The 26,594-nt window shown below is 48.0% G+C and overlaps 2 protein-coding genes across 2 annotated transcripts in view; both read left to right on the top strand.

The window, feature by feature from the left end:
- The first annotated feature begins 1,215 nt into the window (after positions 1-1,215).
- GPKOW (G-patch domain and KOW motifs) overlaps positions 1,216-26,594 on the top strand; it is a 47,922-nt gene continuing 22,543 nt past the window's right edge. The window contains exon 1 of the mRNA XM_055268103.2: positions 1,216-1,454. The gene's annotated coding sequence lies outside the window, so the exon portion shown is untranslated. The remainder of the gene's footprint in view (positions 1,455-26,594) is intronic.
- LOC134735961 (uncharacterized) lies at positions 9,854-13,061 on the top strand. The gene is made up of 2 exons (XM_063634476.1): positions 9,854-12,400; positions 12,519-13,061. Exons 1-2 carry the CDS (start codon positions 11,896-11,898, stop codon positions 12,662-12,664), a joined length of 651 nt encoding a protein of 216 aa, XP_063490546.1. The 5' UTR covers positions 9,854-11,895; the 3' UTR covers positions 12,665-13,061.

Here is a 26,594-nt window from a genome sequence, read left to right as displayed (position 1 = left end):
TCTTTCCAGGGTCTGAGCAGGTCACCAGGTGAGCACGTCCCAGAGCTCAAAACTCGTCGCTGGCTGCCCTGCGTCCACCCAGCCGACTACTGGCCATGGAGCCGCGCACAGGTGGCGCCGCGAACTCTAAGGGGAGCAGAGGAAGTACAGGGATTGGGGATGTTGGGGAAGGACAGAGCGAGTCGCCGCCACCCCCCCGTCCCGCCTGTCTGCTCCACATCTTTTCCTTCTGACAGGTGGTAAACAGAGTGGCTCTGGCGCCCAAATGGCGGTGGCAGGGGGCAGGGGCCCAGCGATGGAGGCTGGGCTGGAGGTCCCCTACCCACACCCACACACGAGCGAAAGGGCCGCGCACCAGAGCAGGGGAGGGGCTCTCAGAAGTCTCCAGGGAGACGTGCAGATGTGCGGGGAGGGGTCTGCCCGTGGTCACTGGGGACACCTGGGCACTCAGGGTCTGTAGTGAACTGGGGGGAGGAGAGCTGGGGGCCCCTGGGGACCTGTGGAGGGGGACTCTGGAGGTATGTGGGCCATGGGGGGAACGGGCCCTCTGAGGGAATTCATGGGGGTAGCAGCGGTTGCCTAGGATACCTAGAGGGGGAATTGGGGGTCCCAGGGCTACGGGGTCAGGCCGTGTTCTCCCAGGATATCTGGGGGAAACGGGGTCCCCTGAGATATCGCGAGCGAAGAGTTGGGCATCCAGGGTGATTGGGGGGCAGTCGAGGACCTCACGGGGTGTTCGGAGGTGTCTAGGACTATTGCAGTCAAACAGCGATCTCCAGGGACACCGTGGGAGCAGGCTGGGGGTGCACCGTCTACCCGCGATGGTCGGGGATCGCGTGAGAGGGGAGGGACAGAAGTGACCTCCGAAACTATCAAGGGAGTGGCCAGGGGTCGCCGGGTATCCTGAGAGGCATTTCTAGTCTTTGACCGTCCGGAAGCATGGGGGTTGGCCGAGGCCGAGGGTCGGCGTTGACCTGTCCCCTCTCGCGCGCAGGCCTGGGCCCCTCCCGCCCGCTTGCCCCAGCACCCGGCAGCTCCTGGCGCGGCTGGACGCGCGCCCCTTGGCTGCGGGAGCTGCGGTAGACGTGGCGGCGCCGGTACACATGGCGGGCGCCACATTGCGCCTGCGCCGGAAGGAGGACGTGTGACTGGGGTGGGGCCTCCCAGGGGACTGGTTCAGAGAGGAGAGGGGTTCAGAGGAGCAGGCCTGCGGGGTCAGCAGCTACTGCCCTGCCTTGGGTGGGGCCAAGGGGCGCGATTTAGGAGGGCGGAGATCAGAGGATGCTTCGAGTGGGAGGAGCCTTGGGGTTATCGCAGTAGGCGAGGGCCAGATTAGTTGAGAGTGCGGAGCTGGATCCCCGTTCTGGCCGGCGGGGCCTTGAGGGTCTTTTCCGAGGGGGCGAGGCCTGGAGAGTGCTGGGGGCGAGCGCGCAGCGAAGGGGCAGGCCTGAAATGTGAGTCACGGGGATGGAGCCTATAGGCCCATGGGGGCGGGGCTTGCGATGTCAGGAATGGGATGAGGGTTAGAGGCTAATTAAAGGGTGTGCTCTGGAAGGTTCGGGAGCCAAATGTTTTTTTTTTATTATTATTATACTTTAAGTTCCAGGGTACATGTGCACAACGTGCAGGTTTGTTACATATGTATACATGTGCCGTGTTGGTGTGTTGCACCCATTAATTCGTCATTTACATTAGGTATATCTCCTAATGCTATCCCTCCCCACTCCCTCCACCCCACGACAGGCCCCGGTGTGCGATGTTCCCCACAGGAGCCAAATTTTGAAGTAGCATTCTCCAGGGTGGGCCGAATGGAGTTTGCCTGTGTGTGTGACCATATTTGGAGATAATCCTAAAGGTGTTATTTGAGAAATGTTTTCTGCGCTTTATTAAAGGGAGATAGGAAGGTAAGGTCTGGAGGTGTTCAAATGGCCAGGCCCAAGATTATTTAAGGAGGTGGAGCTTTGGGGATTACTTGAGATGAGGGTGCGGAGACAGTTTAATTGGAGGCGTGGCTCGGACGTAAATTCAAGGAGCTGCGGCTAGAAAGTGAATTTAAGGGGCGGGGCTGAGACAATTTCTATGGAGAGTCCCTAACCGCTTTCTCCGCCTCTTCAATCCCCTAGTCTTTATCGTTCTGGGCTGTAAGGACAATAATATCATGGATAGCCGCCTTACCCACAGACCCCCTCGCCTTTCATGCAGAGGTTCTATCATGACAAATACAGCCAGGCGTGAAAAACCTTGGGTACTTTTCGGGAGCTGTGAACAGTACGTGGCTCTGGAGTCTGCCTTAATGAACCTTGGGGGCGGGAGGCTTGCAAGGGTATGGGGAAGGATGGAAGGTGAAGAAGGGCAGTGGACAAAGCTAGGCTGAAAACATAGCACAAGCCCTGAGCCAATATGGAGAATTGGGTAAGACTCCAAACTCTGGTGCTAGGCAGCCTGGGTTCAAGTCTGACTGCTACTACCTGCTTCCTCACCTTCAGTATGTTATTTAAGCTCTTTGTGAAAAGCTTAGCTGCAGCCATACGAAAGAATGAGATCACGTCCTTTGCAGGGACATGGATGGAGTTGGAGACCATTATCCTTTACAAACTAATGCAGGAACAGAAAACCAAGTACTGCATGTTCTCAGTATAAGTGGGAGCTAAATGATGAGAACACATGAACACAGAGAGGGGAACAATACACACTGGGGCCTATTGGAGATTGGAGGATGGGAGGAGGGAGAGGATCAGGAAAAATAACTAATGGTTACCAGACTTAATACCTGGGGGATGGGCCGGGCGTGGTGGCTCAAGCCTGTAATCCCAGCACTTTGGGAGGCCGAGGCGGGCGGATCACGAGGTCAGGAGATCGAGACCATCCTGGCTAACACAGTGAAACCCCATCTCTACTAAAAATACAAAAAATTAGCCGGACGTGTTGGCGGGCGCCTGTAGTCCCAGCTACTCGGGAGGCTGAGGCAGGAGAATGGCATGAACCCGGGAGGCGGAGCTTGCAGTGAGCCGAGATCGCGCCATTGCACTCCCGCCTGGGAGACAGAGCAAGACTCCGTCTCAAAAAAAAAAAAAAAAAAAAAAAAAAATACCTGGGGGATGAAATAATCTGTACAACAAGCCCCCATCACACACGTTTATCTATGTAACAAACCTGCACATGTACCCCTGAACTTTTTTTTTTTTGAGACGGAGTCTCGCTCTGTTGCCCAGGCTGAAGTGCAATGGCGCCATCTCAGCTCATCGCAACCTCTGTCTCCTGCCTCAGCCTCCGGAGTAGCTGGGATTACAGGCGCCCGCCACCACGCCCAGCTAATGTTTGTGTTTTTAGTGGAGATGGGGTTTCACCATTTTGTCCAGTCTGGTCTTGAACTCCTGGGCCCAAGTGATCCACCCACCTTGGCCTCCCAAAGTGCTGGGATTACAGGCATGAGCCACTGCGCTGGGCCACCCCTGAAACTAAAAATTAAAACAAAATACTAGACCATGCACAGTGGCTCACGCCTGTAATCCCAGCATTTTGGGAGGCCGAGGCGGGTGGATCACGAGGTCAGGAGATCGAGACCATCCTGGCTAACATGGTGAAACCCCGTCTCTACTAAAAATACAAAAAAAATTAGCCGGACATGGTGGCGGGCACCTGTAGTCCCAGCTACTTGGGAGGCTGAGGCAGGAGAATGGCGTGAACCCGGGAGGCGGAGCTTGCAGGGAGCCGAGATTGCGCCACTGCACTCCAGCCTGGGCAACAGAGCCAGACACTTTCTCAAAAACAAACAAACAAACAAAAAAACTAAAAGAAAAGAGAAAGAAAGAAAAACTTAGCTACTCGAATGTAAACAAAATACATATATTCATGTTAAGAATCAGAACAACAACAAAAAACCAAAACCATGTAACCTGTATTTTTCTGAAACAACTTTCAGACTTTTTGTTTGAAATACAGGAGATCATGGGTAGATAATGTATTGCAATCTTTTAATAACTTTTTAATAGACATATTGAGATATTATATATATAATTTACATACCATACAATTCATCCATTTAAAGTATACACTTGGTTTTAGTATATTCACAAGATTGTGCAATCATCATCCCATTGTAAATTTAGAACATTTTTGTCTCCCTAAAAGAAACCCCATGCCAGTCACAGTGGCTCACATCTGTAATCCCAACACTCTGGGAGGCTGAAGCAGGAGGATCACTTGAGCCCAGGAGTTCCAGACCAGCCTGGGCAACATAGTGAGACCCTGTCTCTCCTAAAAGTAAAAAATAAAGGTCGGGCACGGTGGCTCACGCCTTTAATCCCAGCACTTTGGGAGGCCGAGGTGGGCGGATCACAAGGTCAGGAGATCGAGACCATCCTGGCCAACATGGTGAAACCCCATCTCTACTAAAAATACAAAAATTAGTTGGGTGCAGTGGCACATGCCTGTAATCTCAGCTACTTGGGAGGTTGAGCCACAAGAATCGCTTGAACCCAAGAGGCAGAAGTTGCAGTCAGCCGTGCTCGTGCCACTGCACTCCAGCCTGGTGACAGAGCGAGACTCTATCTCAAAAAATAAAGAAATAAAAATAAAAAATTAAAATGTAGCCTGACATGATGGTAAACGCCTGTAGTCTAGCTACTTCAGGGGTTAAGGCAGAAGAATCACTTGAGCGGGAGAGGTGGATGTTACAGTGAGTCCTGATCACACCACTGCACTCCAGGCTAGGCAACAGAGCAAGACACTGTCTCAATGAATGAATGAATGAATGAATGAATACATAAGCCCTATAGCCTTTTTTTAGAGAGATGGGATCTTGCTATGTTGCCCAGGCTGGAGTGCAGTGGCTATTCACAGTCGCGATACCACTACTGAGCAGCACAGGAGTTTTGACCTGCTGTGTTTCCAGCGTGGGTAGATTCACCCCTCCTTAGGCAATCTGGTGGTACCCGGTTCTGAGAGGTCACCATATTGATCACAAAGTTAATGTGAACACCCAATCAGCATAGCACACTACAGCCCAAACTCTTGGACTCAAGTGAGCCTCCTGCCTCAGACTCCCGAGTAGCTGGGACTGCAGGCATAGTCACAGCGTCTGCCCTACAACCTTTAGCTCTACTCCTCCAGCCCTTGGCAACCATTAACATACTATCTCTATGGATATGCTTATTCTCATTTCCTAAATATTGAATCATACAATATGTGGTCTTTTGTGACTTCCTTCACAAGGCACAATGTTTTTGAGGTTCTATGTTGTAGCCTGTGCCAGTACCTCAGTCCTTTATATTGCCAATTAATATTTCTTGTATGGACATACCATATTTTATTTATACATTCATTGGTAAATGAACATTTGGATTGTTTCCACTTTTTGGCTATTATAAATAATGCTGCTCCAAACATTTATGTATGAATTTTTGAGTGGACATATGTTTTCATTTATCTTGAGTATATATATACCTAGGGGTAGAATTGTTGGGTCATATGGTAACTCTAAGTTTAACATTCTGAAGAGCTATTAAACTATATTCCAAAGTCACTGCAACATTCTACAATCCCACCAGCAATGTATGAGGTTCCCAATTTCTCCAAGTCATCTCTAACACTTGTTATTGTCTATATATATTTTTTGAGAGAGGGTCTCGATCTGCTGCTCAGGCTGGAGTGAAGTGGCACCATCTCGGCTCACTGCAAAAAAAACCTCCACCTCCCGGGTTCAAGTGATTCTTGCGCCTCAGTCTCCTCAGTAGCTGGGATTACAGGTGTGCACCACCACACCTGGCTATTTTTTTAATTGTATTTTTAGTAGAGACAGGATTTTGCCATGTTGGCCAGGCTGGTCTAAATCTCCTGGCCTCAAATTATCCACCCACCTCAGCCTCCCAAAGTGCTGGAATTACAGGCATGAGCCACCACTCTCTGCCTTATCTGTATTTTATGTATTTATTTTTTTGACATGGAGTCTTACTCCGGCCCAGACTGGAGTGCAGTGGTGCGATCTCACCTCAGTGCAACCTCTGCCTCACAGGTCCAAGCGATTCTCCCACCTCAGCCTCCCAAGTACCTGGGACTACAGGTGTGTGCCACCACACCCAGCTAATTTTTGTATTTTTAGTAGAGATGGGGTTTCACCATTTTGGCCAGGCTGGTCTCAAACTCCTGACCTCAAGGGATCACCCACCTCAGCCTCCCAAAGTGCTAGGATTACAAGTGTGAGCCACCGTGCCTGGCCCCTTGTCTGTATTTTTTAATATAACATCCTAGTGGATGTGAGGTTGGATCTCATTGTGGTTGATTTGCATTTTCCTAATAAATAATTATGTTTTTATATGCTTTAGATAAATATGTTTTGATAGGCAGAACAATAAGCTCCCAAAGATGTTCACCTCCTAATCCCTAGAACCTGTGAATATGTTACCTTATATGGCAAAAGATACATTGCAGATGTGATTAAGGATCTTGAAATGGGGAGATTATCCTGGATTATTGAGGAGGGCAATATAGTCAAAGGAGTTCTGAAAAATAAAAGAGGATGCAGGAGAATCAGTGAAGAAAATATGACAAGGGATGAAAAGGAAATGTGAAACAGGGGTGATAGAGAAAGATTTGAAGATGATGCAGTGCTGGCTTTGAAGATGGAGGAAGTGCTGGCCGGGCACAGTGGCTCATGCCTGTAATCCCAGCACTTTGGGAGACCTAGGCGGGCGGACCACCTGAGGTCAAGAGTTTGAGACCAGCCTGGCCAACATGGTGAAACCCCGTCTCTCCTAAAAATACAAAAATTAGCCGGGCGTGGTGGCACACGCCTGTAATCCCAACTACTTGGGAGGCTGAGGCAGGAGAATTGCTTGAACCCAGGAGGCAGAAGTTGCAGTGAGCAGATATCTCACCATTGCACTCCAGCATGGGCTACAAGAGCGAAACTCCATCTCAAGAGAAAAAAAAAGAAGAAGAAGAAAAAGTGGCCAGGCGTGGTGGCTCACGCCTGTAATCACAGCACTTTGGGAGGCTGAGGCGGGCAGATCACGAGGTCAGGAGATCGAGACCACAGTGAAACTCCGTCTCTATTAAAAATACAAAAAATTAGCTGGGCCTGGTGGCGAGCGCCTGTAGTCCCAGCTACTTGGGAGGCTGAGGCAGGAGAATGGCATGAATCCCAGAGGCGGAGCTTGCAATGAGCCGAGATCACGCCATTGCACTCCAGCCTGGGCGACAGAGCGAGACTCCATCTCAAAAAAAAAAAAAAAAAAGGCAAGGAAAACAGATTCTCCACAAGGAAAGCAGCCCTGCTGACACCTTGATATTAGCCTGATGAGAATTCTGCCCTACAGAACTGTAAGACATTTTGTGGTGTTGTTTCAAGCCAGTAAATGTATGGTAATTTGTTACAGCAGCAATCAGAAATTAATACAGATTTTAAGCATCTTTTCATTGTGCTTATTGGCCATTTATGCATGTGTATATACATATATATATAAATACATTGTGTGTGTATATATGTATATGTAATTTTATATATATATATATATATTTTTTTTTTTTTTCAGAGTCTTGCTCTGTCACCCAGGCTGGAGTGCAGTAGCATGATCTCAGCTCACTGCAACCTCCCCTCCCCGAGTTCAAGCAATTGTCCCTGCGTCAGCCTCCTGAGTAGCTGGGATCACAGGCATGCGCCACCACACCGGCTAATTTTTGTATTTCTGGCACAGATGGGGCTTCACCATGTTGGCCAGGCTGGTCTTGAACTCCTGACCTCAGATGATCTGCCCACTTCAGCCTCCCAAAGTGCTGGGATTACAGGCATGAGCCACCGCACCCAGCCAATTTTGAGCTAACTTTAAAAAAATTCTTTCTTCTTTTTTTTTTTGAGACAGAGTCTCGCTGTGTCACCTAGGCTGGAGTGCAGTGGCGCGATCTCGGCTCACTGCAAGCTCCGCCTCCCGGGTTCATGCCATTCTCCTGTCTCAGCCTCCCGAGTAGCTGGGTCTACAGGCACCTGCCACCACGCCTGGCTAATTTTTTGTATTTTTAGTAGAGATGGGGTTTCACCATGTTAGCCAGGATAGTCTCAATCTCCTGACCTTGTGATCCACCTACCTCAGCCTCCCAAAGTGCTGGGATTACAGGCGTGAGCCACTGCGCCCAGCTTTTTTTTTTTTTTTTTTTTTGGAGGTGGAGTCTTGCTCTGTTGCCCAGGCTGGAGTGCAATGGCATGATCTCAGTTCATTGCAACCTCTGCCTCCTAGGTTCAAGCAATTCTCCTGTGTCAGCCTCCTGAGTAGCTGGGATTACAGGCGTGTGCCACCATGCCCGGCTAATTTTTGTATTTTTAGTAGAGACAGGGTTTCACCTTGTTGGTCAGGCTGGCCTCAAACTCCTGACCTCGTGATCCACCTGCCTCAGCCTCCCAAAGTGCTGGGATTACAGGTGTGAGATACTGCACCTGGCCCTGAATGCCTATTTTTTCTTGCCTAATTGCCATGGCTAGAACTTCTAATATGATATTGAATAGAATTAGCAAGAGCAGATGCTCTTGTTTTGTTCCTGATCTTAGGTGAAAGGTATTCAGTCTTTCACCATTAAATATGATTTTAGCTGTCTTCTGGGCTCTCTTGTTTCTGATGAGAAGTCAACTCTTAATCTTATTGGAGTTCCCTTATATGTGACGAGTCATTTTTCTATTTGTGCTTGCAAGATATTCTCTTTGGATTTCAAGATTTTTGACTATGATATGCCTGAGTGTTTTGTCCTGTCTAACCATGGCTGGAATCTCTCAAAAATCAGCAGTAAGGGAGTTCCCACAAGGGAGTGGCTGAAACTGAGGAGAGAGGCCATTTCTCCTACTGTCCCCTGTCTCCAAAGAAAAGGAGGAAGTAAAAACTGAAAAATAACAGACTGATTGGCACCACTGGCCAGGCCTGTAGGTTAAAGATTAACCCACACCCTAACCGCTTGTGATATCTATAGATCACAGACAATGGTATGGAGAAACACTTGCCTTGCCCACCACCCCCACCTAGTCATGTACCCCATGCTTGTTCAATCTATCACGACCCTTTCACGTGGACCCCTTAGAGTTGTAAGCCCTTAAAAGGGCCAGGAACTCTTTCTTAGGGGGGCTTCGTTCTTGAGACGCAAGTCTGCCAACGCTCCTGACCGAATAAAGCCTCTTCCTTACATTTCTTGGTTCCCTGACCAGGAAGCGAGGTGATTAACGATGGTCGAGGCAGCCCCTTAGGCGGCTTAGGCCTGCCCTGTGGAGCATCCCTGCAGGGGACTCCGGCCAGTTTGAGCAACGCGGATCCTGAGAGAGCTCCCGAGTAGGCATTTGCCCTTGTGGAACACCTCATCAGAGCAGTGCTCGGCAGGCCCCTGCAGAGGATCAATGCAGGGGCTGAACACCAGGAAGGAACTGGCGCTTGGAGTCTGGACATCTGGAATATGGTAGGACCAGTCCTGGGAACTTACCCACTCCATTTGAGTGGAAGCGGGGCCTGATCACCCGTGGTATGCCCTTATCGGCACTTTGGTCTCAGTTTTGATTATGATTTGGCTTGGCTTGTTTGAAAAAAAGGAAAGTGAAAGTGAGTGAATGCTTGTTTTAGACGGGCACTGGATGGACAGTGGTCGCCATCCAAAGTGAGTGTTAAGCCCCAAGCTGCAGTTCCGTAGGATACCTCACATGGCTAAGTGGCAGTTCGTGCTGGCGCCTGGTACCAGCCTGCCTAAGCTAAGAGGATCCGAGATTCCTGCAAAGGAAGCGGCCAGTGACTGCCGAGGCAAGTGGGTGACCCCTTTACCCTTTCCCTTCTTGTGTCGTGAGTGTCGTTTTTGTCTTGGGTTGGGGTGGAGATGGGTGAGACGCAAAGTAAGCCCACTCCATTAGGAACCATGTTAAATAATTTCAAAAAAGGTTTTAATGGAGATTATGGGGTTACTATGACCCTAGGAAAACTTAGGACCTCGTGTGAGATAGATTGGCCAGCATTAGAAGTGAGTTGGCCATCAGAAGGAAGCCTAGACAGTCCTTTGTTTCAAAGGTATGGCACAAGGTAACTGGTAAGCCAGAAAACCCAGACCAGTTTCCATACGTAGACAGTTGGTTACAGCTGGTTTTAGACCCCCCACAGTGGTTAAGAGGACAGGCAGCAGCAGTACTAGTGGCAAAGGGACAGACAGCCAAGGAAGAATCCCGCTTCACCCACCGAGGGAAGTTGGCTCCTAAAGTCCTGTCCGACCCAACATCAAAGGATTCATGGTAAGAAAGAGCACCAGTGGCCCCTCCTTTCACCAAGAAAGAAGGGCTCCCACTCCTGAGCCCACTGTGCCCAAGCTTCCACAAGGCCTACATACCCCTAGGCCACCTAGAGTAGAAAAGAAAGGATGCGAGACCTCAGGAGAAACTCCTCCCTTGGTAGCCCATTTGAGGCCTAAAACTGGGATACAAATGCCCCTGAGAGAGCAACGGTATACTGGGGTAAACGAGGATGGGCATATGGTGGAAAGGCATGCCTTTGTGTACCAACCCTTCACCTCTGCCAATCTCCTCAATTGGAAAAACAATACCCCATCCTATACTGAAAAGCCTCAAGCTATAATTGATTTGCTCCAAACTATTATCCAGACCCACAACCCTACTTGGGCTGATTGCCACCAGTTGCTCATGTGCCTCTTTAACACAGATGAACGGCAAAGGGTGCTCCAAGCAGCAACTAAGTGGCTAGAGGAACATGTTCCGGCTGATTACCAAAACCCCCAAGAGTATGTGATGGCCCAGTTACCAGGGACAGACCCGCAGTGGGACCCAAATGAAAAACAGTATGCAAAGGCTAAACTGGTAGAGGGAAGCCCTCCTGGAAGGGTTAAAGAAAGGAGCTCAGAAGGCCACCAATATAAATAAAATATCTGAGGTTATTCAAGGAAAGGAAGAGAGTCCAGCACAATTTTACGAGAGACCATATGAGGCCTATCGTATGTATACTCCCTTTGATCCCAACAGCCCTGAAAACAAGCACATGATTAACATGGCTTTAGTTAGTCAAAGTGCAGAAGACATTAGAAGAAAACTACATAAACAGGCTGGGTTTGCAGGCATAAATATTTCACAGTTGTTGGAGATAGCCAACCAGGTGTTTGTGAATAGAGATGCGGTAAGCCGCAGAGAGAACTGCAGAGAGAGCGGACACCAAGCCCAGCGAAATGCCGACCTGCTAGCCGCAGCAATAGAGGGGTCCCCCCCGAAGGGGTGAGAAAGGGGGGCCCCAGGAAAAATACCCAGTCTGGCCATCCACGCTTGCAGCGTAACCAGTGTGAGACTCCGTCTCAAAAAAAAAAAAAAATAAAGACCCCCCCATGCTGTGGTAACATTAATGAACACCAAAGGACATAATTGGCTAATGAATGCTAGACTAACTAGTACCAAAGCTTGCTCTATGAGAATCCCCGCATAACCATTGAAGTTTGCAACACCCTGAACCCCGCCACCTTGCTTCTGGTATCAGAGAGCCCAGTTGAACATAACTGTGTAGAGGTGTTGGAGTCAGTTTATTCTAGCAGGCCCGACCTCCGAGACCATCCTTGGACAAAAGTAGACTGGGAGCTGTACATGGACGGGAGCAGCTTCGTCAACCCATGAGAGGTGTGTGGGATATGGTAACCCTGGATGCTGTCACTGAAGCCAAATCGTTGCCCCAGGGCACTTCAGTCCACAAAGCCAAACTCTACTTTAATTCCGGCCTTTAAGACTGTAAACATTTACACTGACTCTTGGTATGCCTTTTTAACTCTCCAAGTGCATGGGGCATTCTACAGGGAAAAAGGCCTGTTGAACTCTAGGGGAAAAGACATAAAGTATCAGCAAGAGATCCTGCAATTATTAGAGGCAGTGTGGAAGCCCCCAAAAGGTGGCTCATGCACTGCAGAGGACACCAGCGAGCTTCCACCTCGATTGCCTTGGGGAACTCCCGAGCTGACTCAGAGGCTCGAAAAGCAGCATCCACCCCCTACCGGGCATCAGTCACAGCCCCCGTGCTCCCTCACGCACCTGACCTTGTACCTACTTATTCTAAAGAAGAGAAGGACTTTCTCCAGGCAGAGGGAGGGCAGGTGATAGAAGAGGGATGGATCCAGTTATTGGACGGAAGAATAGCTGTGCCACAACTGCTAGGAGCCGCAGTCATACTGGCTGTGCATGAGACCACCCACCTAGGCCAAGAGTCACTTGAAAAGTTATTAGGCCAGTACTTCTACATCTCGCATCTTTCAGCCCTTGCCAAAACAGTGGCGCAGCAGTGTGTTACCTTCCGGCAGCACAATGCTAGGCAAGGTCCAACCATCCCCGCCAGCATACAAGCTTATGGAGCAGCCCCCTTTGAAGATCTCCAAGTAGACTTCACTGAGATGCCCAAATGTGGAGGTAACAAGTATTTGCTAGTTCTAGTGTGTACATACTCTGGGTGGGTGGAGGCCTATCCAACACGGACCGAGAAAGCTCGTGAAGTAACCCGTGTGCTTCTCCGAGATCTCATCCCTAGGTTTGGACTGCCCTTACAAATCAGCTCAGACAACGGGCCGGCATTTGTGGCTGACTTGTTACAGAAGGCGGCAAAGGTATTGGGGATCACATGGAAACTACATACCGCCTACCGACCACAGAGTTCCGGAAAGGTGGAGCGGATGAATTGCAGTATCGAAAATAGTTTAGGGAAAGTGTGTCAAGAAACAGGATTAAAGTGGGTACAAGCTCTCCCTATAGTATTGTTTAAGATTATATGTACCCCTTCTAGAAGAACAGGATATTCCCCTTATGAAATATTATATCATAGGCCCCCTCCCATACTACAGGGACTCCCAGGCACTCCTCGAGAGCTAGGTGAAATTGCGTTACAGCAACAGCTACAGGCTTTAGGGAAACTTACACAAACAATTTCAGCCTGAGTAAATTAGAGGTGCCCCAGCAGCTTATTCTCCCCAGTTCACCCTTTGTCCCCGGATGATCAGGTGTGGATCAAGGATTACAACGTAGGCCCCTTGCGGCCACAGTGGAAAGGACCCCAGACCGTCATCTTGACCACTGCCACAGCCGTAAAGGTAGAGGGAATCCCAGCCTGGATCCAACACAGCCAGGTAAAACCTGCAGCACCTGAGACCTGGGAGGTGAGACCAAGCCCAGATAAACCCTGCAAAGTGACTCTGAAGAAGATGACAAGCCCTGCTCCAGTCACATTCAGAAGCTGACTGGTCCACGCATGGCCAAAGCATGAGAAAACTCATCATGGGACTCATTTTCCTTAAATTTTGGACTTGTACAGTAAGGACTTCAACTGACCTTCCTCAGACTGAGGACTGTTCCCAGTCACTAAGGTAGGACAAAATCAAGTCACTAAGGTAGGACAAAAGGTTGCTGCAGTCCTATTATTTTATAGTTAGTATGAGTGTACTGGGACTCTAAAAGGAACTTGTTTGTATAATGCTACTCTATACAAGGTATGTAGCCCAGGAAGCGACCAGTCTGATATGTACTATAAACCATCTGAGCCCCCTATGACTACTGTTTTTGAAATAAGATTGAGGACTGGCAGCTGGGGAAAAGCTGATACTAGTAAAGTAATAACTAGAACAGAAGAGAAAGAAGTCCCCAAACAAATTATCTTAAAATTTGACACCTGTGCGGCAATCAACAGTGACCCGTATGGAAATAGAATAAGATGTGGCTCTCTAGACTGGGAAAGGGGCTACATAGTAGAAAAGAAGTATGTTTGTCATGAATTAGGACTGTGTAGTGACAAATGTAGTTACTGGTCCTGTGTCATTTAGGCCACCTGGAAAAAAAGATGAGAAGGACCCTGTCTGCCTTCAAAAAGGAAAGAGTAACTCTTCCTGCACTAGTGGTCACTATAACCCATTAGAACTACTAATTACCAATCCCCTTGATCCCTGCTGGAAAACAGGAGAGTATGTAACTCTAGGAATCGATGGAACTGGGCTGGATCCCCGAGTAAATATTTTAGTCCAAGGGGAGGTCCACAAGTGATCTTCCAAACCAGTGTTTCAGACCTTTTACGATGAGCTGAATCTGCCAGCACCAGAGCTTCCACAAAAAAGGACAAAGAACTTGTTTCTCCAGTTAGCAGAAAATGTAGCTCATTCCCTCAGTGTTACTTCCTGTTATGTATGTGGGGGAACCACTATGGGAGACTGATGGCCTTGGGAAACCCGAGAATTAGTGCCTACTGATCCAGTTCCTGACATAATTCCAGTCCAGAAGGCCCAAACTAGCAACTTCTGGGTCTTGAAAACCTCTATTATTGGACAATACTGCATAGCTAGAAAAGGAAAAGACTTCAGCATCCCTGTAGGAAGGCTCAATTGTCTAGGACAGAAGCTGTATAAACACATAACAGGGACACAGGGACAGTCACCTGGTGGGGTCTAAACCATACTGAAAATAATCCCTTCAGTAAATTTCCTAAATTACAGACTGCTTAGGCTCATCCACAATCTCATCAAGACTGGATGGCTCCTGCTGGACTATACTGGATATGTAGGCACAGAGCCTACACTCAGTTACCTGATCAATGGGCAGGTAGTTGTGTCACTGGCACCATTAAGCCATCCTTTTTCCTACTGCCCATAAAAACAGGTGAGCTCCTAGGTTTCCCTTTCTATGCCTCCCAAGAAAAGAGGAGAATAGCTATAGGAAATTGGAAAGATGATGAGTGGTGCCCCAAAAGGATCATACAGTATTATAGGCCTGCCACATGGGCACAAGATGATTCACAGGGATATCATACCATCATCTACATGCTCAACTGGATCATACGGTTACAGGCCATCTTAGAAATAATCACTAATGAAACTGGCAGAGCTTTAACTCTTTTAGCCCAGCAGGAAACCCAAATGAGAAATGCCACCTATCAGAATAGATTGGCCTTAGACTATTTGCTGGCAGCTGAAGGAGGAGTCTGTGAAAAATTCAACTTGACCAATTGCTGTCTGCAAAGAAATGATCAAGGACAAGTAGTCAAAAATATAGTTAGAGACATGAAAAAGCTGGCACATGTACCCATTCAGGTTTGGCATAGGTTTGATCCTGGATCCCTATTTGGAAAATGGTTTCCAGCTCTAGGAGGATTTAAAACTCTTTTTTTTTTTTTTTTGAGACGGAGTCTCGCTCTGTTGCCCAGGCTGGAGTGCAGTGACGCGATCTCGGCTCACTGCAAGCTCTGCCTCCCAGGTTCACGCCATTCTCCTACCTCAGCCTCCTGAGTAGCTGGGACTACAGGTGCCTGCCAGCACGCCCGGCTAATTTCTTTTTTGTATTTTCAGTAGAGACGGGGTTTCTCCATGTTAGCCGGGATGGTCTCGATCTCCTGACCTCATGATCCGCCCGTCTCGGCCTCCCAAAGTGCTGGGATTACAGGCATGAGCCACCACGCCTGGCCTAAAACTCTTATAATAGGAATGATAATAGTGTTAGGAACCTGCATGTTACTCCCCTGTATGTTACCCATATTTCTCCAGTTACTAAGAAGCTTCGTTATCACCTTAGTTCATCAAAAGACCTCAGCACAAGTATACTACATGAATCACTATTGATCTGTCTCACAGGAAGATCTAGATAGCGAGGATGATAATGAGAACTCCCACTAGTGAGTGAGGTTCTCAAAGGGGGGAATGAGGAAAGAGGCCATTTCTCCTACTGTCCCCTATCTCCAAAGAAAAGGAGGAAGTAAAAACTGAAAAAATAACAGACTGATCGGCACCACTGGCCAGGCCTGTAGGTTAAAGATTAACCCACACCCTAACCACTTGTGCTATCTATAGATCACAGACAATGGTATGGAGAAACACTCACCTTGCTCACCACCCCCACCTAGCCATGTACCCCATGCTTGTTCAATCTATCACGACCCTTTCATGTGGACCCCTTAGATCTGTAAGCCCTTAAAAGGGCCAAGAACTCTTTCTTTGGGGACTCGGTTCTTTTTTTTTTTTTTTTTTGAGACAGAGTCTCGCTCTGTCGCCCTGGCTGGAGTGCAGTGGCGCACTCTCGGCTCACTGCAAGCTCCGCCTCCCGGGTTCACGCCATTCTCCTGCCTCAGCCTCCCGAGTAGCTGGGACTACAGGCGCCCGCCAACACGCCCGGCTAATTTTTTGTATTTTTAGTAGAGACGGGGTTTCACTGTGTTAGCCAAGATGGTCTCGATCTCCTGACCTTGTGATCTGCCCGCCTCGGCCTCCTAAAGTGCTGGGATTACAGTATTGAGCCACCGCGCCCAGCCAGGGACTCGGTTCTTGAGACGCAAGTCTGCCAATACTCCTGGCAGAATAAAGCCTCTTCCTTCTTTAACCCAGTGTCTGAGGGGTTTTGTCTGCAGCTCATCCTGTTACAAAATGATCCTGAGATGGGATGAGTTGGGATTCCAAAAAAAGAAGCACTAAATGCCAGGGTGATAAGCCCAAAATGTATATTGGGGGAATTTACATACAGAGTGCTGCAGAGACAGCACTCTGTCCTTATGAGGGACAGTGAGAGAAAAGGGATGTTCTACCTAGGTATGTCCACAGCCAAAGGGTCATGGTATGGAGTTTATATGAGGCTTTAAGGAATTTGTTCAGGGCTAGGGTCAGTTTCTTTCAGTGCTTGGGCAACAACCCAGATACCTTTATCAGTGCCTGGGAATGTTCAAGGCCTTGGGTTGGGTTCAAGCCTGCTGAGAAAAACCTGCAGCTCGCTGGGTGGAAGAATGGCCAAAGCACTCTGATTTTAGATCAGAACACAAAAAGAAAGGAGGAGGAGCTCAGGGATCCTACACTAGGTTTGGACCTCTTTGCATTTATCTTACTTGTTCATTGAACTTCTTGGATGTGTAGATTAAAGTTTCTCCATCAGGGACCCACGTGGTGGCTCACGCCTATAGTCCTAGTACTTTGGGAGGCTTAGGTGGGCAGATCACTTCAGGTCAGGAGTTCAAGACCAGCCTGACCAACATGGTGAAACCCTGTCTCTACTAAAATACAAAATTAGCCAGGCGTGGTGGTGCATGCCTGTAATCCCAGCTACTCAGGAGGCTGAGGCAGGAGAATCACTTGAACCCAGGAGGCAGAGGTTACAGTGAGCTGAGATTGCACCATCACACTCCTGCCCGGGCAACAAGAGTGAAACTCCGTCTCAAAAAAAAAAAAAAAAAGGCCAGGCACAGTGGCTCACACCTGTAATCCCAGCATTTTGGGAGGCCTAAGATGGAAGATCCCTTGAGCCCAGGCATTTGAGACCATCCTGGGCAACATAGCAAGACCTCATCTCTACAAATAATAATTTTTTTAAAAACCGGGGCATGGGCCGGGCGCGGTGGCTCACGCTTGTAATCCCAGCACTTTGGGAGGCCGAGGCGGGGGGATCACGAGGTCAGGAGATCAAGACCACAGTGAACCCCCGTCTCTACTAAAAATACAAAAAAAAAATTAGCCGGGCATGGTGGCGGGCGCCTGTAGTCCCAGCTACTCGGAGAGGCTGAGGCAGGTGAATGGCGTGAACCCAGGAGGCGGAGCTTGCAGTGAGCCGAGATTGTGCCACTGCACTCCAGCCTGGGCGACAGAGTGAGACTCCATCTCAAAAAAAAAAAAAACAAAAAAAAAACAAAACCAGGGCATGGTGGTGTGTGCCTGTAGTCTCATTTACTTCGGAGGCTGAGGTGGGAGGATCACTTGAGTCTGGGAAGTCGAGGCTGCAGTGAGCTGTGTTGAGCCACTGCAGCTCAGCCTGGGTGACAGAGTGAGACCCCATCTCAAAAAAAAAAAAACAAGTTTCTCCACCAAATGTGAGAAGTTTTTAGCTGTTATTTCTTTGGATATTTTTTTCTGTTCCTTCCTGTGGAGTCCTGATAACTAAGCAACCAGGAAGGGGCCCTAGTTCAGGAAGGGCCCCAGGATGGGGAGAACAATGAACAATTGTTCCGAGGGATGGCTAATCACAAACAACCTGCTGGCACAATGACCTCATTCCACCAGGTAGGCCCCTCCAGCATGAACCTCCAGCCCCCGCCTCTTGGCAGACAGCCCCTTCTCTGCTGCCTGTTGTACCCTGCAATGTATCTTCATACTTTCTCTAACAAATCTGCTTTTCTTTTTATCTTTTTTTTTTTTTTTTGAGACAGAGTTTAGCTGTTGTTGCCCAGGCTGTAGTGCAATGGCATGATGTTGGCTCACCGCAAATTCCACTTCCCAGGTTCAAGCAATTCTCCTGCCTCAGCCTCCCAAGTAGCTGGGATTAATTTTGCATTTTTTTTAGTAGAGACAGGGTTTCTCCATGTTGGTCAGGCTGGTCTCAAACTCCTGACCTAATGGTGATCCTCCCACCTCAGCCTCCCAAAGTGCTGGGACTACAGGCGTGAGCCACTGTGCCCAGACTTTTTTATTTTTATTTTTTTATTTTTTTGGGGGGGATGGAGTCTCCCTCTGTTGCCAAGGCTGGAGTACAGTGGCACAATCTTGGCTCACTGCAACCTCCACCTCCTGGGTTCAGGCGATTCACCTGTCTCAGCCTCCCAAGTAGCTGGTATTTCAGGCATGCACCATGCCCAGTTAATTTTTGTATTTTTAGTAGAGATGGGGTTTCACCATGGTGGCCAGGCTGGTCTCAAACTCCTTACCTCAAATGATCCACCCACCTAGGCCTCCCAGTGTGCTGGGATTACAGATGTGAGCCACTGTGCCTGGACTAAATTTGCTTTTCTTTTCTTTACTTTTTTTTGAGACAGAGTCTCACTCTGTCGCCCTGGCTGGAGTGCAGTGGCACGATCTTGGCTCACTGCAAGCTCTGCCTCCTGGGTTCACGTCATTCCCCTGCCTCAGCCTCCCCAGTAGCTGGGACTACAGGCGCCCACCACCACACCCAGCTAATTTTTTTTTTTTTTGTATTTTTAGTAGAGATGAGGTTTCACCGTGTTAGCCAGGACGGTCTCAATCTCCTGACCTCATGATCCTCCTGCCTCGGCCTCCCAAAGCGCTGGGATTACAGGCGTGAGCCACCATGCCGAGCCAAATCTGCTTTTCTTTACCTACAGCTGTCTTGGTAAATTCCTTTACTGCTTGCGACTCAGGCCCCAGCTACTCGCAGCCATGATACTTCCTGTCTCCACTTCTTTTATGTATGTATGTATGTATGTATGTATGTATGTATGTATGTATGTTTAATGTTCCCCTTTCATCTTGCGTGTCTCCACTTCTGCTGGTGTTGCTGTTACTTGTGTGTTGGTGCACCTAATGGTGTCCCATATTTCTCTGATGCTGTGTTCATTTTTCTTGATTCTTTCTACTGTCTGGTCTTCAGTTTGCATAATCCATATTGTTCTCTCTACTAGTTCACTGGTGCTTTTGCCTGCCAGCTCTAATTTACTGTTATCCCCTCTAGTGAATTTTTTTTCTTTTCTCTCTTCTCATTTCGGTTATTATACAGTACTATTCAACTTCAAGATTTGTGGGGTTTTGTTTTGTTTTGTTTTGAGACAGAGTCTCACTCTGTCACCCAGCCTGGAGTGCAGTGGCACGATCTCGGCTCACTGCAAGCTTCGCCTCCCAGGTTCACACCATTCTCCTGCCTCAGCCTTCCAAGTAGCTGGGACTACAGGCGCCCACCACTACGCCAGACTAATTTTTTTGTATTTTTATTAGAGATGGGGTTTCACCGTGTTAGTCAGGATGATCTTGATCTCCTGACCTCGTGATCTGCCCACCTTGGCCTCCCAAAGTGCTGGGATTACAGGCGTGAGCCACCGCGCCTGGCGATTTGTGGGTTTTTTGTAATTTTTACTTCATTAATCTTCTCTATTTGATGAAATAGTGTCATCATACCTTCCCCTTCCCTTAAGGTTTTTTTTTTGTTGTTGTTATTGTTTTTTGGGTTTTTGTTTTGTTTTGTTTTGTTTTGTTTTTTTGAGATGGAGTCTAGCTCTGTTGCCCAGGCTGGAGTGCAGTGGAACCATCTTGGCTCACTGTAGCCTCTGCCTCCCAGGTTCAAGCAATACTCCTGCCTCAGCCTCCTGAGTAGCTGGAATTACAGGCATGCACCACCACACCTGGCTAATTTTTGTATTTTTAGTAGAAATGGGGTTTCACCATGTTGGCCAGTCTAGTTTCGAACTCCCGACCTCAGGTGATCCACCCACCTCGGCCTCCCAAAGTGCTAGAATTACAGGTGTGAGCCACCACACCTGGCCTATTTTATTTTATTTTTTATTTTTATTTTTATTTTTGAGACAGTTTCACTCTTGTTGCCCTTGCTCGAGTGCAGTGCTGCGAACTTTGCTCACTGCAACCTCTGCCTCCTGGGTTCAAGCAATTCTCCTGCCTCGGCCTCCCCAGTAGCTGGGATTACAAGCATGTGCCACCACACTTGGCTAATTTTTTTTAATTTTTAGTAGAGATGGGGTTTCACCATGTTGGCCAGGCTGGTCTCAAAGTCCTGACCTCAAATGATCCACCCACCTCGGCCTCCCAAAGTGCTAGGATTACAGGCGTGAGCCACCACACCCGGCCTATTTTCTTGAATAAATGTGTCTCCATTTGCTGTATGACCTTTGACAACTCTCAGGGGGTTGTTGTTTTATTTATTTATTATTATTATTATTTTTTTTTTTTTGAGAAGGAGTCTCGCTCTTTCACCCAGGCTGGAGTGCATTGGCGCGATCTCGGCTCACTGCAGGCTCCGCCTCCCGGGGTTCACGCCATTCTCCTGCCTCAGCCTCCCGCGTAGCTGGGACTACAGGCGCCCACCACCTCGCCCAGCTAATTTTTTGTAATTTTAGTAGAGACGGGGTTTCACTGTGTTAGCCAGGATGGTCTCGATCTCCTGACCTCGTGATCCGCCCGCCTCGGCCTCCCAAAGTGCTGGGATTACAGGCGTGAGCCACCGTGCCTGGCCTGTTTTATTTTTTAATAATTTCCACCAGTTATGCTTGCTTTGTTGGGGAGAATGTCCACCAAGCTCCTCATCCCACCCGTCTGAAAGTCCTTCTCTCTCTAGTTTTTAAAATGGTAATATATAGCTAATAGAGAAGAACATGCATACAATGTACATAAACAGTTTAATGAATTGTAAAATTAATATATGTGTAACCCCTGCCAGGTTAAAAAAGAGACTGACCAATTCCCCAGAAATCACCTGCACACTTCTGAAATTGCTTTTTCCACTTAACAAAATATTCTAGCTATTGTTCCCTATCACTCTAGAAGAATTTTTAAACCTGTTTAATCACGGTATGGCATACACTGATTTATAAGCATACAGATTGATGAATTGTCACAAATAACACATAAAAGCTTACTCCTATGGTTTAGACATGGTTTGGCTCCACCAATCCTCGTGTTAAAATTTGATCCCCAGTGTTGGAGGAGGGGCCTGATTAGAGGTGTTTGGATCTTGTGAGTGGATCTCTCAGGAAGGGAGTGAGTGAGTTCTCACTCTTAGTTCCCTGGGGAACTGGTTGTTGAAAAGAGCCTGGCAAAGGCTGGGCACGGTGGCTCACGCCTGTAATCCCAGCACTTTGGGAGGCCAAGGTGGGTGGATCACGAGGTCAAGAGATCGAGACCATTCTGGCTAACACGGTGAAACCCCGTCTCTACTAAAAATACAAAAAATTAGCTGGGCGTGGTGGCCCGTGCCTGTAGTCCCAGCTATTCAGGAAGCTGAGGCAAGAGAATCGCTTGAACTCGGGAGGCGGAGGTTGCAGTGAGATGAGTTCGCGCCACTGCACTCCAGCCTGACAACAGAGTGAGACTCCATCTAAAAAAGAAACAAAGAGACAGGAAGGAAGGAAGGAAGGAAGGAAGGAAGGAAGGAAGGAAGGAGGGAAGGAAGGAGAAGGAAAGAAGGAATGAAAGAAAGAAGGAAGGAAAGAAGGAAAGAAAGAGCCTGGCACTTCCCCTCTCTTTTGCATGGCTCTTCCCATGTGATCTCTGCATGGTGGCTCCCCTTGGACTTAGGCCATGAATGAAAGCAGCAAAAGGCCCTGACCAGAAGCCAAACAGATACTGTCATGCTTCTTGTACAGTCTGCAGAACTGTGAGCCACATAAACCTCTTCACTTTATGAATTATCCAGCCTTAAATAACTAATAAGTAAATAAAAATGTTTAAAAAGATTTTAAGTGCCAGGTACAGTGGCTCACACCTGTAATGCTAACACTTTGGGAGGTCAAGACAAGAGGGTTGCTTGAGCTCAGGAGTTGGAGACCAGCCTGGGCAACGTAGTGAGACCCAATTATATAAATATAAAACATTTATAAATAAAAATAAATACATTACCCAGTCACAAGAAGATCACTTGAGCCCAGGAGTTCACGACGAGGCTGGGCAACATAGTGCGACTTCCTCTCCACTAAAAAAAGAAAAAATTAGCTGGGAGTTACTTGGGAGCCTGAGGTGGGAGGAGTGCTTGAGCCCAGGAATTTGAGATTGCAGTAAGTTATGATTGAGCCACTGTACTCTAGCCTGGGCAAACAGTGTGATACCTTTTCTCAAAATAAATAAATAAATAAAAGTAAATTACCTGGCTTGGCGTGGTGGCTCACGCCTGCAATCCCATCATTTTGGGAGGCCAAGGCGGGCCAATCACCTGAGGTTGGGAGTTCGAGACCAGCCTGACCAACATGGAGAAACCTCGTCTCTACTGAAAATACAAAATTTGCTGGGTGTGTTGGCACATGCCTGTAATCTCAACTACTTGGGAGGCTGAGGCAGGAGAATCGCTTGAACCTGGGAGGCAGAGGTTGTGGTGGGCTGAGATCGTGCCATGGCGCTCCAGCTTGGGCAACAAGAGTGAAACTCCATCTCAAAAATAAAAAAATAAATAAAATAAAATAAAAATAAGGCCGGGTGCGGTGGCTCAAGCCTATAATCCTAGCACTTTGGGAGGCTGAGGCAGGTGGATTGCCTGAGCTCAGGAGTTCGAGACCAGCCTGAGCAACATGGTGAAACCCCATCTCTACTAAAATACAAAAAAAAAAAAAATAGCCAGACATGGTGAAGGGCACCTGTAGTCCCAGCTGCTTGGGAGGCTGAGGCAGGATAATTGCTTGAGCCCAGGAGGCAGAGGTTGCAGTGAGCTGAGATCGTGCCACTGCACTCCAGCCTGGCAACAGAGCAAGAGTCCATCTCAAAAAATAAAATAAAATAAAATAAATAAAATAAAAATAAATTACCTGCCAGGCACGGTGGCTCACGCCTGTAATCCCAGCACTTTGGGAGGCCGAGGTGGGCAGATCACCTGAGATCAGGAGTTCAAGACCAGCCGGGCCAACATGGTGAAACCTCTGTCTCTACTAAAAATACAAAAATTTTTTTTTTTTTTTTTTTTTTTTTTTTTTTTGAGATGGAGTCTCGCTCTGTCGCCCAGGCTGGAGTGCAGTGGCGCAATCTCGGCTCACTGCAAGCTCCGCCTCCCGGGTTCACGCCATTCTCCTGCCTCAGCCTTTCCGAGTAGCTGGGACTACAGGCGCCCGCCACCACGCCTGGCTAATTTCTTTTTTTGGATTTTTAGTAGAGACGGGGTTTCACCGTGGTCTCGATCTCCTGACCTTGTGATCCGCCCGCCTCGGCCTCCCAAAGTGCTGGGATTACAAGCGTGAGCCACCGCGCCCGGCCTAAAAATACAAAAATTAACTGGGCATGGTGGCACATGCCTGCAGTCCCAGCTACTCCGGAGGCTGAGGCATGAGAATCGCTTAAACCCGGGAGGCAGAGGTTGCAGTGAGCTGAGATCGTGCCACTGCACTCCAGCCTGGGTGACAGAGTAAGACTCTGTCTCAAAAATAAATAAATAAATAAATAAATAAATAAATAAATAAATAAATAACTCAGCCTCAGTTATTCCCTTACAGCAACATAAACAGTCTAAGACACTTATTTATCGATAAAGTAAGTGGCATCATAGCTCACTGCAGCCTCCAACTCCTGGACTCAAGCAATCCTCCCATCTCAGTCATCCCAGTAACTTGGACTACAGGCAGGCACCACCATGCAAGGCTAATTTTTTAATTTTGAAGAGATAGGGGGTCTTCCTAAGTTGTCCAGGCTGGTCTCGAACTCCCAGCCTCAAGTGATTGTCTTGCCTCAGCCTCCCAAAGTGTACTAATTTTTTTTTTTTCCGAGATGGAGTTTTGCTGTTGTTCCCCAGGCTGGAGTACAGTGGCGTAATCTCGGCTCACAGCAACCTCCGCCTCCTGGGTTCAAGCAGTTCTCCTGCTTCAGCCTCCCGAGTAGTTGGGATTACAGGGGCCTGCCACCACGCCCAGCTAATTTTTGTATTTTTAGTAGAGATGGGGTTTCACCATGTTGGCCAGGCTGGTCTCAAACTCTTGACCTCGTGATCCGCCCGCCTCATCCTCACAAAGTTCTGGGATTATAGGAGTGAGCCACTGCACCCGGCCATGATTTGTATTTCTTTCTTTTTTTTCTTTTTTCTTCTTGTGTGTGTGTGTGTATGTGTGACAGAGTTTCACTCTTGTCGCCCAGGCTGGAGTGCAATGGCATGTTCTCAGCTCACTGCAACCTCTGCCTCTCGGATTCAGGCGATTCTCCTGCCTCAGCCTCCCGAGTAGCTGGGATTACAGGTGCCCGCCACCACGCCCAGCTAATTTTTTTGTATTTTTACAAAAAAATAGAGATGGGGTTTCACCATATTGGCCAGGCTGGTCTCGAACTCCTGACCTCAGGTGATCCGCCCGCCTCGGCCTCCCAAAGTGCTGGGATGACAGGTATGAGCCACTGTTCCCGGCCTGTATATCTTATGTTATGAAATACCTGATTATGTCCATTGCCTATTTTTCAGTCAGGGATTTCCTATAGTTTATAGTTATTGAATTGGAGGAGCTCTTTGCATTTTGGGGATGTTGACCCTGTATGTTTTATGCATGTTACTTTTTGGGGTTTTTTTTGAAACAAGGTCTTGCTCTGTTGTCCAGGCTGGGGTGCAGTGGCACGAGCCTTGACCTCCTGGGCTCAAGCAATCCTCCCATCTCAGCCTCCCGAGTAGCTGGGATTACAGGTGCCTGCCACCATGCCCTGCTAATTTTTTTATTTTTATATCTTATTTTATTTTATTTTTGAGATGGAGTCTCACTCTGTCACCCAGGCTGGAGTGCAGTGGCACGATCTCAGCTCACTGCAACCTCCGCCTCCCAAGTTCAAGCGATTCTTCTGCCTCAGCTTTCTGAGTAGCTGGGATTACAGGTGTGCGCCACCACGCCTGGCTAATTTTTGTATTTTTAGTAGAGACAGGGTTTCACCATGTTGATCAGGCTGGTCTTGACCTCTTGACCTCGTGGTCCACCCACCTCGGCCTCCCAAAGTGCTATGATTACAGGCGTGAGCCACTACGACAGGCCAATTTTTGTATATTTTGTAAAGATGGAGTTTTGCCATGTTGCCCAGGCTGTTCTACCTTTTTTTTTAAATACCTTTAAATAAAACACAAATTTTTGTCATGTCCCATAACCTTCTCATGACTTCCTCATTACCCCAGCAAAGTCCTAATATTCCCTGCTATCCATGACCTAGCCTCTGCACATCACTCCAACTTCACTTCCTGCCATCCTTCACAATCCTTTTTCAGTCTTCAGTCCATTTTGGAAGTAGTGCTGGGCACAATTAATCCCCATTTTGTCTGTTTGACCACCCTTTCCTACAGCCATCTGTGTCTGAGGTCTTAGACACATTTGTAATCCCTGATTTTCCCATCTCATATGAGTTCCTTGGAGGCAGGACCTGTTAACAGAGTGGATACTCAATGATTATTGAATGAGCAAAAGAATAAATGGCTGGTTTTGTAAAACTTGGATATAGTCTTCCTTAACTATATGGTAAGAAAATACTTTTCTAAATGTTACTCCTGATTTTTTCAGTATGAAGTAAAGACAGAAACAAAGGTCTTTTCTCTTATTATGTTTTTTTTCTTCCTCCCTCTTTTTTATTCTTTTGTTACAGACAGGATCTCACTATGTTGCCCAGCCTGGTCTCAAACTCCTGGGTACAAGCAACACTCCCACCTTTGCCTCCAGGGTAGCTGAGGATACAGGCATGAGCCACCATTATATTTTCACCACCAAAAATTTTGCATCAAGGTCTGCTGCAGTGGCTCACACCTATAATCCCAGCACTTTGGGAGGCCAAGGCGGGTGGATCGCTTGAGCTCAGGAGTTCGAGACCAGCCTGGCCAACATGGTGAAACCCCATCTCTACTATAAATACAAAAATTAGCAGAACGAGGTGGTGTATGGCTGTAGTCCCAGCTACTCGGGAGGCTGAGGCAGGAGAATCGATTGAACCCGGGAGATGCAGGTTGCGGTGAGCCGAGATCACGCCACTGCACTCCAGCCTAGGTGACAGAGCAAGATTGTCTCAAAAAAAAAAAAAAATGCATCAGGATCAGGTTGGGCTGGGGTGATCTCCATGATACATATCAGGAGCAAGTCAGAGACAAAGTGTGAACCAGCTGAGAAGGTAAAACTCTCAGTTTTTCCTAGGAACTCTTGCTTAAAAACAAAAAACAAAACTCCTTCCGGTACCTCTTGTCCCAGCATGTATAAGGTTGCATTGCACACATTGCCTCA

This window comes from Symphalangus syndactylus, chromosome X, assembly GCF_028878055.3.
Source record: "Symphalangus syndactylus isolate Jambi chromosome X, NHGRI_mSymSyn1-v2.1_pri, whole genome shotgun sequence".
Classification (NCBI taxonomy): domain Eukaryota; kingdom Metazoa; phylum Chordata; class Mammalia; order Primates; family Hylobatidae; genus Symphalangus; species Symphalangus syndactylus.
This window is presented reverse-complemented; position numbering and strand designations above follow the sequence as displayed.

Coding starts and splice junctions, on each gene's coding strand:
- LOC134735961 (XM_063634476.1), top strand. CDS start 11,896: ATGCACTGCAGAGGACACCAGCGAGCTTCCACCTCGATTGCCTTGGGG. Junction 12,401..12,518: donor TGAGATGCCCAAATGTGGAG/GTAACAAGTATT, acceptor TCTCATCCCTAG/GTTTGGACTGCCCTTACAAA.